The 15,458-nt window shown below is 39.1% G+C and overlaps 1 protein-coding gene across 1 annotated transcript in view; it reads left to right on the forward strand.

Moving 5' to 3' along the window:
• Positions 1–12,664: 12,664 nt before the first annotated feature.
• The window catches only part of DAP (death-associated protein), a gene marked incomplete at its 5' end in the record, with an annotated part of 4,557 nt that continues 1,763 nt past the window's right edge, over positions 12,665–15,458 (forward strand). Inside the window, one exon of the mRNA XM_009576501.1 lies at positions 12,665–12,707. Within this exon, the coding sequence (XP_009574796.1) occupies positions 12,665–12,707 (43 nt within the window). The remainder of the gene's footprint in view (positions 12,708–15,458) is intronic.

The raw sequence follows: 15,458 nt of genomic DNA on the forward strand, positions 1-15,458 counted from the left end.
AGTTTTAAGATTTATCTGTATTGTAAGTTATCAAACCAGAATTTAGAGCCTTAATGGAGTGTGACACCTTTCTCAGATACATGTATTTCTATCAGTATGATTTCTCCTGTCTCTGTGTCTCACTGTTCACTCTCTTTCATGGTGTGTTTTCCTGATGGGAGCAGTTTAACCATTTGAATCCTTTCTTGGTGTTCTTTGACTTGGCAATCTCAGGCCGATATATCTTTAATTTTCTCCCTAAGTCTTTGGTAAAAAAAGTAGAAAGTTAAGATCCAAAATGGTGCAGTTCCTCTAAAGTATTTTTAAGACTTCTTGTTGCAGAGGTTTTCAGCTGCTTCTGAAATCATGTGAATTCAGAAGAATTCAGCTGAATCAGGCAGTGCATCATCTTATACTCCAGCCTGCAGCAAAATTTGGTTGCTACAAGTTCCAAATTCCTGATCTTCTCTATTTACATGTGAAGTGATTATGCTGTAAGTTACAGAGATGTTTTCTCAGGAAAGCACCCGCTTTGGAGATATGTTATCCAAAGTCATCGCTCCTTAGAAAATAAACAATTTGGTGATTAACTTGCACAGTTAATGTGTTGTTATTAAAAACAACGAAAAAAACTATTGGTTTGCGAACTAGCCCTTGGGGGCTAAGAGGCTGTTAGAGGTAGCTAGAGGTGGAAGGGATGGAGAGAAGGACAGGATCATTACCTCCCCTGTACCCTCTGCCAAAAAGTACCATTAAAAAATTTCCTCTGGTTCCTTCTCCTGCAGATCTTAAGCTCCCTATAACCACTTGCGTTTGTAATGAAAACTAAATGGCGATGTGTTTTATACTGAATTCTTAAAATAGTCAGCATTACACAGATGTTTAACTGTAGGTCCCAGCAGATTGGGGAATCTTAATGGTGGGAAGGGAAATAGAAAATGTGATGGAACCAGGAGATAAGTAATGGGAAATACATTTTTGTGGTGGAAATGTCTCATATTTACAAAATACTTCTTCAAAATGTGAAAATTTGAAAAGAATAAGCTGTCAGTAAGTCATACCACATTATGAAAAGTCATGCAGTATAGTGTAAGAAGGTGCACTTATTGTGACAATTACTATTTCCACTTTTTAATTGTTTGAAAATCTGATTGCAGTGTCATACATTTTCATTGATTTTTCACACTGATGTACTGGGACTCCATTACTCTGTTGAACTACATAGAGTAAAAATGACCTGCTGAATCAGGAGAGATCTCTGCATTTGCATATTAATAGACTTCTACAAAAGGTATATCCTGGTTCATTAGCAAATAAAAAGCTATTCATTAAAATGTTTATATGTCCAAGTACACACAGGATGACGGAAATGGTTTTTTGAAGCATACAGAGGAATTGAGGAATCTTTAGAAAAAAAGGTTTTTTTGCTAATCTAACCTAAATTAATACTTAGATAGGTACACTTTATTTTTTAAATAAGAAGTACATTTTACTTATGCCCATTGTCCCTGATTTCAAAGGTGAGTAGGCTAATAATTTCTTAAGTCAACTCCCATTATTATATTGTTACGTGTTACAACATCCAGAAAGTGGCCAGAGGTACTACCACTAGGCAGATGTTTTGATGTCCTCTAGCTGAGGACACCCTTCAGCTAGAACTGCAGAAACATAACTTTAGACAGCACTCTAGCCAGAACTGTGCCACCAGGTAGTGGATAATGTCAAATGAGTCATTTTTAGTGTCCTTTTTTTCTTTTGTGTTGTGCTCTGTATGGAAATGACCGGTATAAAATACTAGTACAAATTACCGGTATAAAGTACCAACAGTATTGCAGCTGTTTAATAAATGTAAACTCAGCTGAGACTGTACATGCTTGTTTTGTTTTCATTCCTCAGAGAGATCTATTGTCCTGTAGAAGCAAAGTGAAGAAATAAAGCTACGTGTGCATCACAAACAGAAAAAATGTAATCTAACCCTGTTCTCTGTGGTAGAAGGTAATGTTGCCAAGTGGTTAGCTGCCATCTTGCAGGTGCTATAGTACTTCTTTAAGGAAATGAACTGCTTTAGCTATTATTAAAGCAATTAAAAGCCATTTAAACAAATGGAGCACAAGGATGTGACAGATCTAACTGACTGAACTACAAAATTACCAGTCGTTTTTGTCAGATTAACACAAAAATCACTAGCGGTATTGACATTCAGGAATTTGTATTGCTTTAAGATTTCTACATCCTATTGAAATGAATGGGTACTACTATAGAACTATATTCAGATGTAACAGCACATTGATCTGTTACCCATTTGCATTGTCATGGCTTTTATTATCACTTAAAAAAGCTAGACATTTATTTCACACTGAGTGAAAGCTTACCATCTAAGAATTCCTCTTGAAATAGTCAGATTGTAATGCTTTGAATCCCATTGCTATTGATTTCTTCAGGGTCATTTTCTGTGTATTTTCTTAGTACCAAGTTCCAGTCCCGTTGACATTAGTGGAAGTTTTGCAGATGATTGTAGTAATATCTGATGTTGACCTTCTGGATTAAACTCTTAAGGTAAATATGGAAGGAAGAAACAGCCTGTTCTGATTGCATTCAGGTGACTGCATGTTTCTAGATGGAAAATGAAGATGCTGCCTTTCTGACTGCCACAGCTCAGCAGCAGGCGTAGTAATGGTAGTAGAGGAATTAAGTGGTTGCTTCCTCTCAGGTCAACGGAGGTCAGTTTCTCTGTGGAGAAATTAAATTTCTCCAAGTTCATTTAAACAAAGATGCACCCTTATCTGAATCCCTTTTAGAGAACTTTGTTCCTTGTCTTTTGTCACGTTAAAAACCTAAACGTGTCAGGGGTTAGGTTTCTTACTATTAAAAGTAAGCTGTTAAGTTGAAAACATTTTTTAATTCTGTCTTCTGTTGCTCCTTTATGAGCTCTAAATATAGGATTGCATACTTAAAGAATGTTTTCTTTGTTTTCTATGTCTGAATTAAGAGAAATTCCAGATTCCAGGATTTACTGGTCTCTTATTACTATGACAAGATTTATGCCTTCAGAAATGCCACTTGCCACTGGAGAATAGTCAGAATTGTGTCGATAATTTTCACAGGGTTTGAACTAAAGCAAGTTCCTGGCCAATACAGCCAGCTCACACAATCTTCAGCACGGGATCTGATACTACCAGAGTGTCTTCATGACCTTCCACAATGCCCTTTGTTGTGCTCAGAGCTTTCCCAGGAGTGGCCCATTGAAATGGGCAGGAACCTCATCATGTTCTGTTCCGCTGTGGACAGAGCCGTGAACAGCCACAGAAGTGAAAAAATTCTGATTTTAGTCTGCATTTGCTTTGGAGAGCTTCACATAACAGTAGGGTGCCACTGCAGAAAGGAAACCATGCAGAATGCATGGTGTAAAATTGGGTTGAGAAGACTCCTCACAATGGTGCTGTGGCTGTGGAAGATGATGTAGCATTTATGCATGTGCAGACACATGCATGCACATTTGACTTTGTGTCTGCAGTGTAGTTTGGGTAATAAGAAACAATATTGCAATTGTTCAAAGCAGCAGGAGGGTGAAAGGTGCACATCTGCTCAATAGTTAATGCCTTGAGACATCGGAAAGCAAGATTCAGGAAAGGCTGGGAAATTCTGGGCTACTGCTGCGTGTCTCTGAGACAAACACAGATTCACCTGGGCAGGAGGGAGAAGATTTTCACCTTCTCATTAGCTTCTACCTTCTGTGTCTCCTTCATTGCACGGACATCGTGTATTCCTAGTACAGTGTCACGCTGTTATATTTTTTTCTTTTCCACTCCATCTTTCATCTGCTGGGAGACGGAGGAGCTACAGCAGTGCTGCAACTGGCTAATGTGTCTCTCTAGCTGAGACACTGCAGTGCAGGCCCACAGTCATGATTAGTCTCAGTATGGAAGTCTGTTACTGTCATGGGAACATGGCATGGGTGTCGTAGTTTAATCCCAGACAGCAACTAAGCCCCACACAGCTGCTCGCGCACTCCCCCCCAGTGGGATGGGGGAGAGAATCGAAGAGTAAAAGTGGGTGGTAAAAAAGTGGTAAAAGAAAACTCGTGGGTTGAAATAAAGACAGTTTAATAGGGAAAGCAAAAGCCATGCACACAAGCAAAGCAAAACAAGGAATTCATTCACTACTTCCCATTGGCAGGCAGGTGTTCAGCCATCTCCAGGAAAGCAGGGCTCCATCACACATAACGGTTACTTGGGAAGACAAACGCACTCACTCTGAATGTGCCCCCTTCCTGCCTCTTCCCCCAGCTTTATATGCTGAGCATGACGTCCTATGGTATGGAATATCCCTTTGGTCAGTTGGGGTCAGCTGTCCCAGCTGTGTCCCCTCCCAACTTCTTGTGCCCCCCCAGCCTCCTCGCTGGTGGGGTGGGGTGAGAAGCAGAAAAGGCCTTGACTCTGTGCAAGCACTGCTCAGCAGTACCTCAAACATCCCTGTGTTATCAACACTGTTTCCAGCACAAATCCAAAACATAGCCCCATACTAGCTACTGTGAAGAAAATTAACTCTATCCCAGCCAAAACCAGCACAACAGGGAAACACGTCAGCACTTGACTAATATGTGGAAGACTTGGTCCTCTCTCCCCTTTGCACCATGGTCTTTGCTGACCATTTTGTAAATGCTTGAAGTCTGCCCTACTTCATTTCTTATTTTAGAGTTTCCTTCATGTTGTGTCACCATTTAAGTACTGCTTGCTTTACGTCAGTTTTCGTAGCTCTCATTTTTCCACAGTTAAGCGGCTACAGATATTAAGTGGGCTAATGTTGCAGTCGCTGCCTGTGAGAGGTTTGTCACTGATGTTCACTAAGAGCTAATGTAGATACTGCAATAGCAGGGTTGAACCCAAATAAATGAACCAGCGGTTGGAGAATTACAGACTATTTCTAAATCCTCTGAGTCTATAGAAAAGGTGAAATACTCAAATCTTCATTTTGTGATCAGAAGGCGGCATGAAAGACAAGTGTACTCTCTCATAGCAATGTCATGTACAACAATATAGATAAGAGATGGTGGATATCTTAAATAATTTTCTTTTATGGTTAACACATGCAGTAAAAACAAAGATGAATGAGAGGCTGGTGAGATTAATCAGGCCATATGCTGCAATACATTGACAGTGAATGTAAGAACAATGAATGTCAATCAGTTGCTATTAAATATAATGGCCAGTGATTTACCACCTCATTAAAAGATCAGGACACCCAATTTGCTTGTATGTGAATAGCAAAACAAATAGGCATTGAAATTTCCTCATAGGGCATTGAGTTCCTCCCTCAAACACATTAATTTTGTTTGCATAGGAAGAGGAACAATGTAGCAGAGTGAAAGCTATCTTATGGGGTATATTGAGGCATATATACTAATGGAGACAAAACTAATACATGGGGACAAGAAAATCGTTTTCCAAAAGTGGTGTCTGTAGGTATCTATATGAATTTGTGTGTGTGTGTATATACGTACTGCATTTCATCAAGATTTGGCATAAAGGGGAAGTGTTGCTTTTTATTTGTTTCAGTATTTGCCATAGCACCTGGATTTCTTTGAGGATGTTCCCTACTTACTGTACATGATACTCAGAGGTTCAACAGTGCCATCCTGTGGGTGATCTTAAAGGTTTGAAAGCTATGGCAGATAAATAAATGACCTCAAGGATAAATTATCATAGAATATCAGAAACTGTATGTCCCCGTGCAATCAGCTGGAGTATTTCCCTCTGGTAGTCAGTCAAACTAATTATTACTTTTCTGTCCAGAAAATTAATAACCTAAATGTATTATAACCAGTGGGAAAGCGTTTCAGGCAAGCTGATGAGCAGTGTGCATGTTAGTTTTACTCTGTTGCTGAGAAATGTGTTTCTAATCATCTCAGTGTGTTTTTAATCATCTTGGAATTTATTTTCACAGACAATGCCAAAATCAAAGGCAACTATGTAAATTCAAATAAGCACCCCTACAAAGAAGTATCTGGACATCTTTAAAGAGGCATTAGACTGAAACCAAGACTAGTTAGCTTTCATGTTTCATAACCAGAAAATATGAATTCCCAAGCAACCTTGAAGATAAAGCTGGATGGTTTGAACAACTGGCCAAAATGCTTTTAATTCTAGGGATAAGGGCAGGATTAAAATCTGAAGTTTTGTGGACTGAAGATGAAATTCCGCTCACAATATTTGGAGAACTTTCTGTTCATGGAGTGAGTATCATGCCAGGACAAGGCAGGAAATAGCAAAACTTGCTCTAATTAGGGAACAGTTTGGGGATCAATAGGTAACTGCAGATCATACTATTTCATATATGCTTTTCATTTTGCTTGCCTAAGCAACTTATTAATGAGAGTGAATGATATGGTTTTTTTGGAAATCAGCAAGGAAATAAAGGGCAAGCTGCTCAGTAGAGAAGGTTCTGCTCATTTTTCAAGTCCCTGCTGTTTCGGGGTGCTGGAGAGGCGAGGTGCGTGCTGTCTGCACGCTGCCTTTGCTGGGTGGTTCAGGGAGTTGGGCGCAGCTCCGTGTTCTGTGTAGGTGCCTCTTCAGTTCGCAGCTTGTCACGGGAATGTCTCCTTTGCTTTCCACAGCTAGAGGCCAACTGTGAGTCGCAGTACATGCCACTGGATAATTTGATTGAAGGAAGAAAACACCAACTTACAAATTCCACCATTACTCTTCGGTAGTTAAAAATTATGGCATGATTTGTGGTTCCTAAATCTTTGAAAAACACGTCATGCTATAACTTACATATTTCATATGTCTGTTTGCCAGTTCCACTTAAACAGCAAAAGGTGATCGCCAGTGATAAGACACATCATTAACTTCCGTGAGTATGAAAAGACAGATATGACTCATTCCCATTTAGAACATTAATTTAATGTAGTTTTAAAGTATTTAACATTTTTCTACCTATTTTGACAAAAAATCTTCTAGCCTAACAGCAGCCTTGCATGTGTGTAGTTCTATCCTTTTTAGAGTAGGCTAACATGTTTTAAATGTTGGCATATTGGGAATCATGAGACTGTGCTTGTACCCTGATTTACAGTACGTGGATGAATTTTGGATGAATCAGATGTATCAGGAAAATAATCTCTTATGATATTTAACTGAAGGCAGAAAGGGTGATGACATATCAAAGTTTGACCTCTGTACAGAAGAGGTTTCTTTGTAGTCCTGATCAGTTTAAGGATAACTTGAGCCCTGGGGCATCAGCATTCATACAATTTTTACACTTTCTAATCTAACTGATGTGAATGGGTTTGTGTCATATAAATGTCTAATTCTGGTTTTGAACCTCACTAAACTCTTGATCTTGATGTTGCCTTATTTTCAGGAGGTTCTGCATTTAATTCTATGGTATTTTAAAGATACCCGCTATTATTAGTTTTAAATGAATGTCTTCTGCTTTCTTCAAGTGTCACTTTCTACTTATAGTATAAAGAAGGTGAATGGGAACAATATTCTTCACTCCTTTGTATACTGTATGCAAATGTTTTTTAGCTCTTTCCTCACATAGAAGGTTCTCCATGCTTTCTCAGCTATTTTTTCCATCTTTATTTCTTCTCTGATTCTTTCCTTATGGTGTTCCTGGACTGAATACAGTATTTTAAATGAGGTATACTGTGAGGTACTATTTTTACCATTGCTTTTTCTTATTCTTTATTTGTCTTAGCGTGTTGTTTTGATTTTTCTGATCACCAGTGAACATGGATCACTAGCCTTCTACACTGGCTGGCTGCAGTAAGACCCATTTCCCGTTTCAGGAGCTTTTATAGTTCATGTGGAAAGGAATGATGCATATGTGTGGTTCTGTTCCCTGGTTAGTCAACTCTAAATGTAGGCTTTTGTTTTGGATCGCACTGTGAGCGATGCTCATAGTCCTTTCTCCAGATTGGATCTGCCATTCAACCTGCCACTGGAAACTGGCATCAGATTCAGATCCATCTCATCAGCTAACGGTGCGGTAGGCAATTCAGATGCTGCAAACAGGAGAGTGGCTGCAGGGGTTCATCCCCCACGCGGCTGTGGGAACATGCTGTGCTCTTTCCTGCATTTGGGACCACTCTTAAACAGCTGTGAATCTGTGTAATCTATATATATATACACACACATAGCCTCTGCATGTGTGTGTGTGCATACATTGCACATATAGATAGATATAGGTAATAACTGTAAAATTCCCTATTAACTTAGAAAACTAATTTATTCAGTTTCTCTATTTTAAATGGAGTTGGATAAATACTCATCTGCCCTATGTATGTTCTGTGGCCTGTAGGAGATTTCACAGTAATTCCAATGTCACTATGTTTGTCTTTGCAGTGTGTCTGTCAGACTTCAATTCAACCAATCCCTCTATGGTGAAGGCATAAGATTTTAGTATTATTAATGCCTCATTTCATCTAGTTAATGATCTTTTCAAGTATTCCATCTTCTTTGTGATTTACTTGCAATGTCAGATAAAGATCTTATTTAAGCTAAGTATTATGAAGTAATAGAAATCTTTATTTTATTTGAATACAATCAGGATAAATGAATCCAGTAGAAAGTCTGATGTTAAACAGGTGCAGTTCTTAGCAGCATTGCACATGTAAAATCAGGGTAAGTAAGTTCTTTGAACACTCAGATCTTAACAGATGTGTTCTTTTTCTCCATATGTTGTAATAAAATAAGGATTTGCTCTGAAAGCATTGACACGCACTCTAAGCAGTCTTGGCAAGCATGCCGTTGTGTTCCTTACACAATATCGTCTGTGGCTATTATTTAACTTTAAATAAATGTGTGCATTAAATAGCCGTAAAGCACATATATGTATAAACAAAATCAGTTTTTGTCAGAAAGTAATATTTTTTCGCTTTCTTGTTTACTGACGCCTAGACAAAGGAATGCTGCATCTTCAAAACAACATCTGTCAAACCGATTTTCATCAGATTAAGTATATCCTCAAAGCAACCATTACAGTTTACAAAATACTGGAAATGAAGGTTGTGCTTTCATAAAACACCAATAGAATTTAAAGCACTTGAAAGTGTTTTACAAATGTAGCGATGATAGCCTGTGCATATTCTCCATTTTTGTTTCTATTTTTGGAAGGTTCTTGGGAAAGATAATGAGTGATGTTGCAACACTGCAATCCCAGTAGATGTCCCAGAGTGCAATTACGGAGTTACGGTCCTGGCAGCTAATCTGGGTCCGCAAAAGCCAATGATTTGGGAGTCTGGCAGTAGAGATTGAATTTATTACGAAGAAGTTCATCTGTAGAAAGATTTCTTTCATTAAGAATGAAATTAAAGCATGAATCAGTGACTGATTATCCAGGCCTTTCTCTGATCCGTTGAATTCTTCATTAGTATAGATGTGTGATTATATATGCTCTGGCCTGATTCTGGTTCTATAGATCATCAAAGATAACTGATAATACTAAATTTTTAAAGATCTTTTCCAGGACAATGTAATCTAGTAAAAATGGGGGGAAAGCAAGTGGCTTTAACATAGAACATAAATACAGACATACTCAATCATTCACGTTTCTGGCCAGCTTTCTGTCTTTTTCCCTGCTAGGGAATAATTAATGCATGAAAATGAGCTTCCTAATAGGCTGGTGTGTCTTCCATAGGAGTGAAGCATTTTGCCTTTCTAATCAGTTGAGTAGAGAGGTGAAGCCTCATTACAGTGTGCGCCCGCAGCTGAGTGTGGGAACTCAGGTCAGCCAGAAATGAATGCTGGGATTTCTGTAAAGATCTTTATGGGTGGAGGGTAGAGGTGCTCGAGCTGGAAGCCACGTCAGTGTTCCCATTAGTTCTTCCATTTAGAAGTTGGAAATCTGGCATAACACAAGAAGAGTCCAATCAAAAAGCTGTGGAGAGGACAAACAAGGGTGAAAGTCAAGGACAAATCTGTTCCAGCTGCAGCTGAATGTAGATACTTTTTTAGATTTACATTTCTGGTTTCCCAGTAGGTTGTTCCCTATGTGTCAGTGAATTGCCCTGTGCGATCCTAAAATGTTCCACATTAACCTTAGGCGAGTTAGTATGAGGCGTGTCACTGCCTACCACACACCTGTGGGATAGTCCTAATTAGTGTCCTGTTCCTAAGACAGTGAAACTGAAGACAGTCCCAGAACCAAGTGCATACAGACAAGGCTAAATATGTTATTTCATGATAGAGTTCAAGATAAATGCTTTCTCTCTGAAGGATATAATTTTTACCAGGAAAATGGTATTGCTGGTTTTTGTCGTCTTTATAAAGATATGCTAGCTAGTTCTGCAGTACTACCTGAAACATAAATCTCAGACTGGATTTTTAGCTTAACTGATTCTGAAAATGATCCTTATAGGATCTTCAGCCTAATTCCTTAGACAAGAGAACACACTAAATAGTAAAAATAAGTATGAAACTGTACCAAATATTCTAACTTTATCCAGCTTTATTGTGTATCCAGGGAACTTGGCACTTGCAAGCTCGGGTCCTTTGATTATTAATAGCATGACATTTTGAACAGGAGACCAGGGTTTCTGAGAAGACTTTTACCATTTGCAGTGGGAAAATCTGTTTTTGAAATGGCCATTATGCTAGAGATTCCTTCCAGTTGTAATTTTTGGCCAAAACCATGGAGCATTTAACTTGTTTTTAAAGCAGGAAGTATGGAACAGGCAGCAGGTAAAACATTCTGGTGGTAGGCAGACAAGCTGTACCACATTCAGCAAATATAGGCTCTTTTTGAGAAATATTGATTTGAATGTCATGCATCATCCAAGCACAGTGAACACTGAAAGGTCATAGTAAGAATATAAGGAAAAAATCCATCTGATTTGAATTTCTCACTATCCAATATTGTTAATAATACAATGTCACATATAACTGTTTCTCTGAGTGTGACTAAAGCCAGATTCCATGTACCGTTGAAGAATAACTTGCCACACATTTTTTTTCCATTTACTGTCCATTTCCTTTATAATGTCATGGTGTTAGTTTATGAATGGTACCTTGAGCAGCTGCAGTACATCTGTGTTTTCTCAGTCAGAATTATTTCTTTGAGTTTGTTACTCAGCATCCAGGAAATCTCATGCAGACTGTAACATAATAATTGGCTCAGTACAATTAGGATAAAATGAAAGTGTTTTGCTATTGATCTCTGCTTGTTATTAGTTTATACCAACAGAAGATTAGATTGAAGAAGTCTAATACAGTATCAAAATATTCTTTCTCGTTGCAGGAAATATCACTGGTACTCTTAAATTGAGGTATTTTAGAGCAAACTTCCTTCCTTTCTCCTTTTTGCTAACCCTATCTTTCTGACTAAAAAAATTTCTCGAAGGGATGATGAGTCTTGTTATTTAACTAGGGTGTTCAGAAACTGTGTAGCAATACAGTGACTTAAACAGGGCTCAGGCAATATTTTATTAGACCATTATATCAAGGTCTAATATTGTGCTGCTTGTTACCTTAACTTCACATAACATCATATTAATAAATCTTTACAAGCTGTGTAGTTGTAAAGTGCACCATAATAATCAGTATCATTCCTCTAATAAATCATTTGATTTACGTTTGCTTTGTGTTGTTCCAACCTCGTCAGCCATAACATCACAGGTAGGGACCCTTCTCATGGTCCAATTAATGAACCACCTGCTCTGAGTCCTCGGTTATGGACATGCTCAGAGGGAGGCACAACTTTACCTCCACACCCTTCCGTCTTCCCTTTGCAATGCCTCAGGTCACATGGCTTTCTTACAGAAATATTACCTCTATTGTGGAGATTTTCTGGAGCTCCTGGTCTCAATCCTTCTGCAGACTCCATGCAGATGTATGGTTTTACTTGCCCAGGAGACCGCTGAAGTTGCTGAGAGTTTATAATTTAGACACTGTGGCAATGCCCACCACCAGGGGTGAACTGTTAGACGTGGCTGCACTTTGGCCTCCGTGTAGAGGTGGTCAGTTCAATAGATCGGTGGCCCAGGGAAACTGATCTCTCTTGCTGACCAAGCTTCAGAGTCAAATTCTACCTGTGGAGAGTCTGTTCCTATTGGCAAGGATGGAGGACTGCAAATGAAAAAGCAGGGCAGACTTTGCTTTATGTTTTTTAACATTTGTTTTATTGCAGACATGATTCTCCTTCTGTGTAACAGAGTAGATAAGTATCTGCTTGAAAATCTATGATTTAAAGTATACTGGGTGTTGTTTTTTCTGAGACTCAGAATCTTAATCCATTTGATTGACAGATGTAAACTTGAATTCTATTTTATTCTCCATCACAGCAGTAAGTTTAGTCCATCTACAGTTTTCATTGTTGCAATACAAATATACTAAGCCTAAAGTACTGCTGGCAGCTTATATATAAAATTTGAGGATTAAGAAACTACTGCAAACAAACAAAGATTCTCAGCTTTAAGTAAGAAACAGAGTGTTGTTGGACTAGTCTTTTACTGCTGACATAATTAATGTGAAGTAATAGCAGCCAAAACCTACAGGTCTGTTCTTGGTTCTTGGCTGCAGTAAGTGCTAATAAGGCAATAGTCATTTGAAGAGGAAATTTGTCTGGTCTATTTGAAACATTCATTAATTGCCAAAAATGCCACTCTTATTTGCATTGTATATGTGACGTACTTTTCATTTTCCTTCTAAATAATAATTTAGAAATAATCCCTCTTTTTTTTTTTCAGCCCACCTAAACCAACGGTGTTCATCTCTGGTGTCATTGCTAGGGTAAGATTACCATTAAATTTCTTTCAATCACAGAAAAATGATTGTAGGCTTTTCAGAATTATCACTGATCAGAGCAAAATTAATCTTTTTGATTCCCTTTCCCTTTTTATGAGAAGAGGCTTTATGGTTTTTATATTTGTGTAAGTCCCTTTGAGCATTCTTTTTGGTTTTGTGTGAAATTGAAATTATTTATTGAAATTACTTCCATCGTTTTACTTTCAATTTTAGCACTTTAAGTTTATTGGATCTTCTTTTCATATCTAAGCTAGATATTACTGCATTCATTTTCTTTGAAAGCGGTTGCATGTAAGTCTGCTGCTGTAGCTTGATCTGTGATGAGAAGCGAAACTCCTGCCTGTAAGGATGCGTGTTCGAAGATCCGTGTTTCAGCTGCCATATGTGCCTTGAGGTACTTAGGATTCAAGGCGTTATTCCCTGGATTTTAACAGCAGGCAGGACCTGGAAATCCATAAGCCAAATCATTAGTATTAACTAGCCATTAATCATATGACCAGTAATTCATGCCTTGTGTGTTGTGATAGGGTTTTTGTCGTGGCTTTACATGATGGGTACCTTTATCATGATGGTCTGACATCACTGGGGTGTGTAATGGGGTCGTTTACCTGTAAGATGTTGTGGTTGTGTCAGATCACGTAGGTGGAAAGAGCAAGCTGATGCAATTTTCCCCAGCCCATGGAGGTAGTAGACAGGCACTGCTGTATTTCCTGGACCTCCATCTGCACTGAGGTGGATACCTATTTAGGCATTTAGATGCCTAATTACTTCTAACTAATATTGCATTAATGTTGAGTAATTTTGATAGCACTTTAACAATTGTAGAGTAGTGATTTTTTTTTATGAGTGACGTAGGAGATTTCAGACATAAAAAACACAGGCCCCCAGTTTAGTAGGCATGCAAAAGATTCAAAATGGAGAGAAACTATTTTCTTGATTTTGTAACTCAGCTCTTCTTTAGCTAATTAATTACTTGATAGGGTACTATACTTATCCTCAATACGCTGTCAGCTACAGGTTTATTTATTAACCTGTGAAGAGCAAAATTGTTCTATCATTTTCTGAGACTTTATAGCTCCCAAACATGTATCAATGTTTCTTCTCTATGTGATAAACAAAACCTAGCAATGCTTTTTTGAACCCAGAGTAATTTTTCAATTATATTTCAAGTTTCCTGATAGCTCTCATCAGTGTCAAGTGGAGGTTTGTATACTGTGACCTGTCCTGTTTGATGTCTTTATCAGACAGAAGGCTCCTCATCAGGTTTGTGGATGGCACCAAACTGAGAGGAACAGTTAGTAAGTTTGAGGGCAGGGCTGCTACTCGGAGGGACCTGGACAGGCTGGAAGAATGGCAGGCAGCAGCTGGACACAAGCCAGCCACATGCAGGACAGCACGAAGGCCAACAGCATCCTGGGCTGCGTTAACAGGAAAGTAGCTGGTAGATCGAAGGAAGGGATTATCCCCCTCTGCTCAGCACGCTTTAGACCACATATGGAATAGTTCATCCAGTTTTGGACACCCCAAAGGTGTTGATGAACCAGAGCGAGTTCACTGGGGGACCACCAAGGTGGTCAGGGGCTCGAGCACATACCCTGGGAGGAGAGGCTGAGGGAACAGGCCTTGTTTAGCATGGAGAAGAGATGGTTTCGGGAGGACCTAACAGCAGCCTTCCCACATCTACAAGGAAGCTATCAAGAAGATGCAGCCAGGCTGTTCGGAGTGGTGCGTGGCAGGCAGACAAGAGACAACAGATACAAATTGAAATGGGAGGGCCTGACTAGACATAAAAAAATAAAGTTTTTCACTGTGAGGACATTCAGGCAGTGGAGCAGGTTGCCTAGAGGGGCTATTCAGTTTCTGTCCTTAGAACTTTTCAAGACCAGACTGGATAAAAACCTTGAGTAAGTTGGTCTGATCTCATCGCTAGCTCTGCTTTGAGCAGGAGGTTGGGCTAGAGACATCCTGAGGTCCCTTCCAACCTGAATTACTCTATGGTATTTTGACTTGAAGATAGGCATTTCTTGCTAACACTTAGAGAGTGACTCTGTCATCTGCTCAACCGTTACAGTACCCACAAGTCATAGAAGAGCTGCATTCACATCACCTGTTTGAGACAACAAGGTGTGAGGGGTCAGAGAGGTATGGAAAAGGCAAACAGCAGCGTAAGGGGGAAAGAAGGTAGAAAATGTCAAGTCTGAGAAGAGGAGATCTTTGAAAACTGGAAGCAACTTGGAGTGTAGAAAAAAGTGAAAAAATGTAAAAAGTTAACCTAGTGATCAAGATAAAAAGAAACTTATGTCAGAATAGAAAGGAAGAATTTGGAGGAGATTGAAATGGGATCAGGTGTGAAACAGGCCATCTGAGATGTCAGCTTTGTACAAAATACCTCTGTGTAATGTTGTCACCCCGTGAGCCGATGGAATACAGGGAATTTCTGGCTTATGATAAGTTTGTCCCAGTTTCTGAAGAGGGAAGTTGTGGTGCTATTCTCCTCCCCCTGTCACTGAGCACTGGTAGTAGTTGTTTCCCATTGCTTTTTGAAAAACCTCATGGGACTGACCCTAGAAATGACAGTTGTATATAGGTGGCATAAGGGTTACTCCTGAACTGAGCCTGCCCAACAGCAGCACGTGAGAACAAACACTAGCAAACCTGGCTAAAAGAGCGTGTTAAACTTAAAAGCCAGCCACCCCTAAGATTTGAGTCAAAAGTAGTTTTAGATCCTGCCTTCTT

Source organism: Fulmarus glacialis, unplaced genomic scaffold, assembly GCF_000690835.1.
Source record: "Fulmarus glacialis isolate BGI_N327 unplaced genomic scaffold, ASM69083v1 scaffold3884, whole genome shotgun sequence".
NCBI classification, from domain to species: domain Eukaryota; kingdom Metazoa; phylum Chordata; class Aves; order Procellariiformes; family Procellariidae; genus Fulmarus; species Fulmarus glacialis.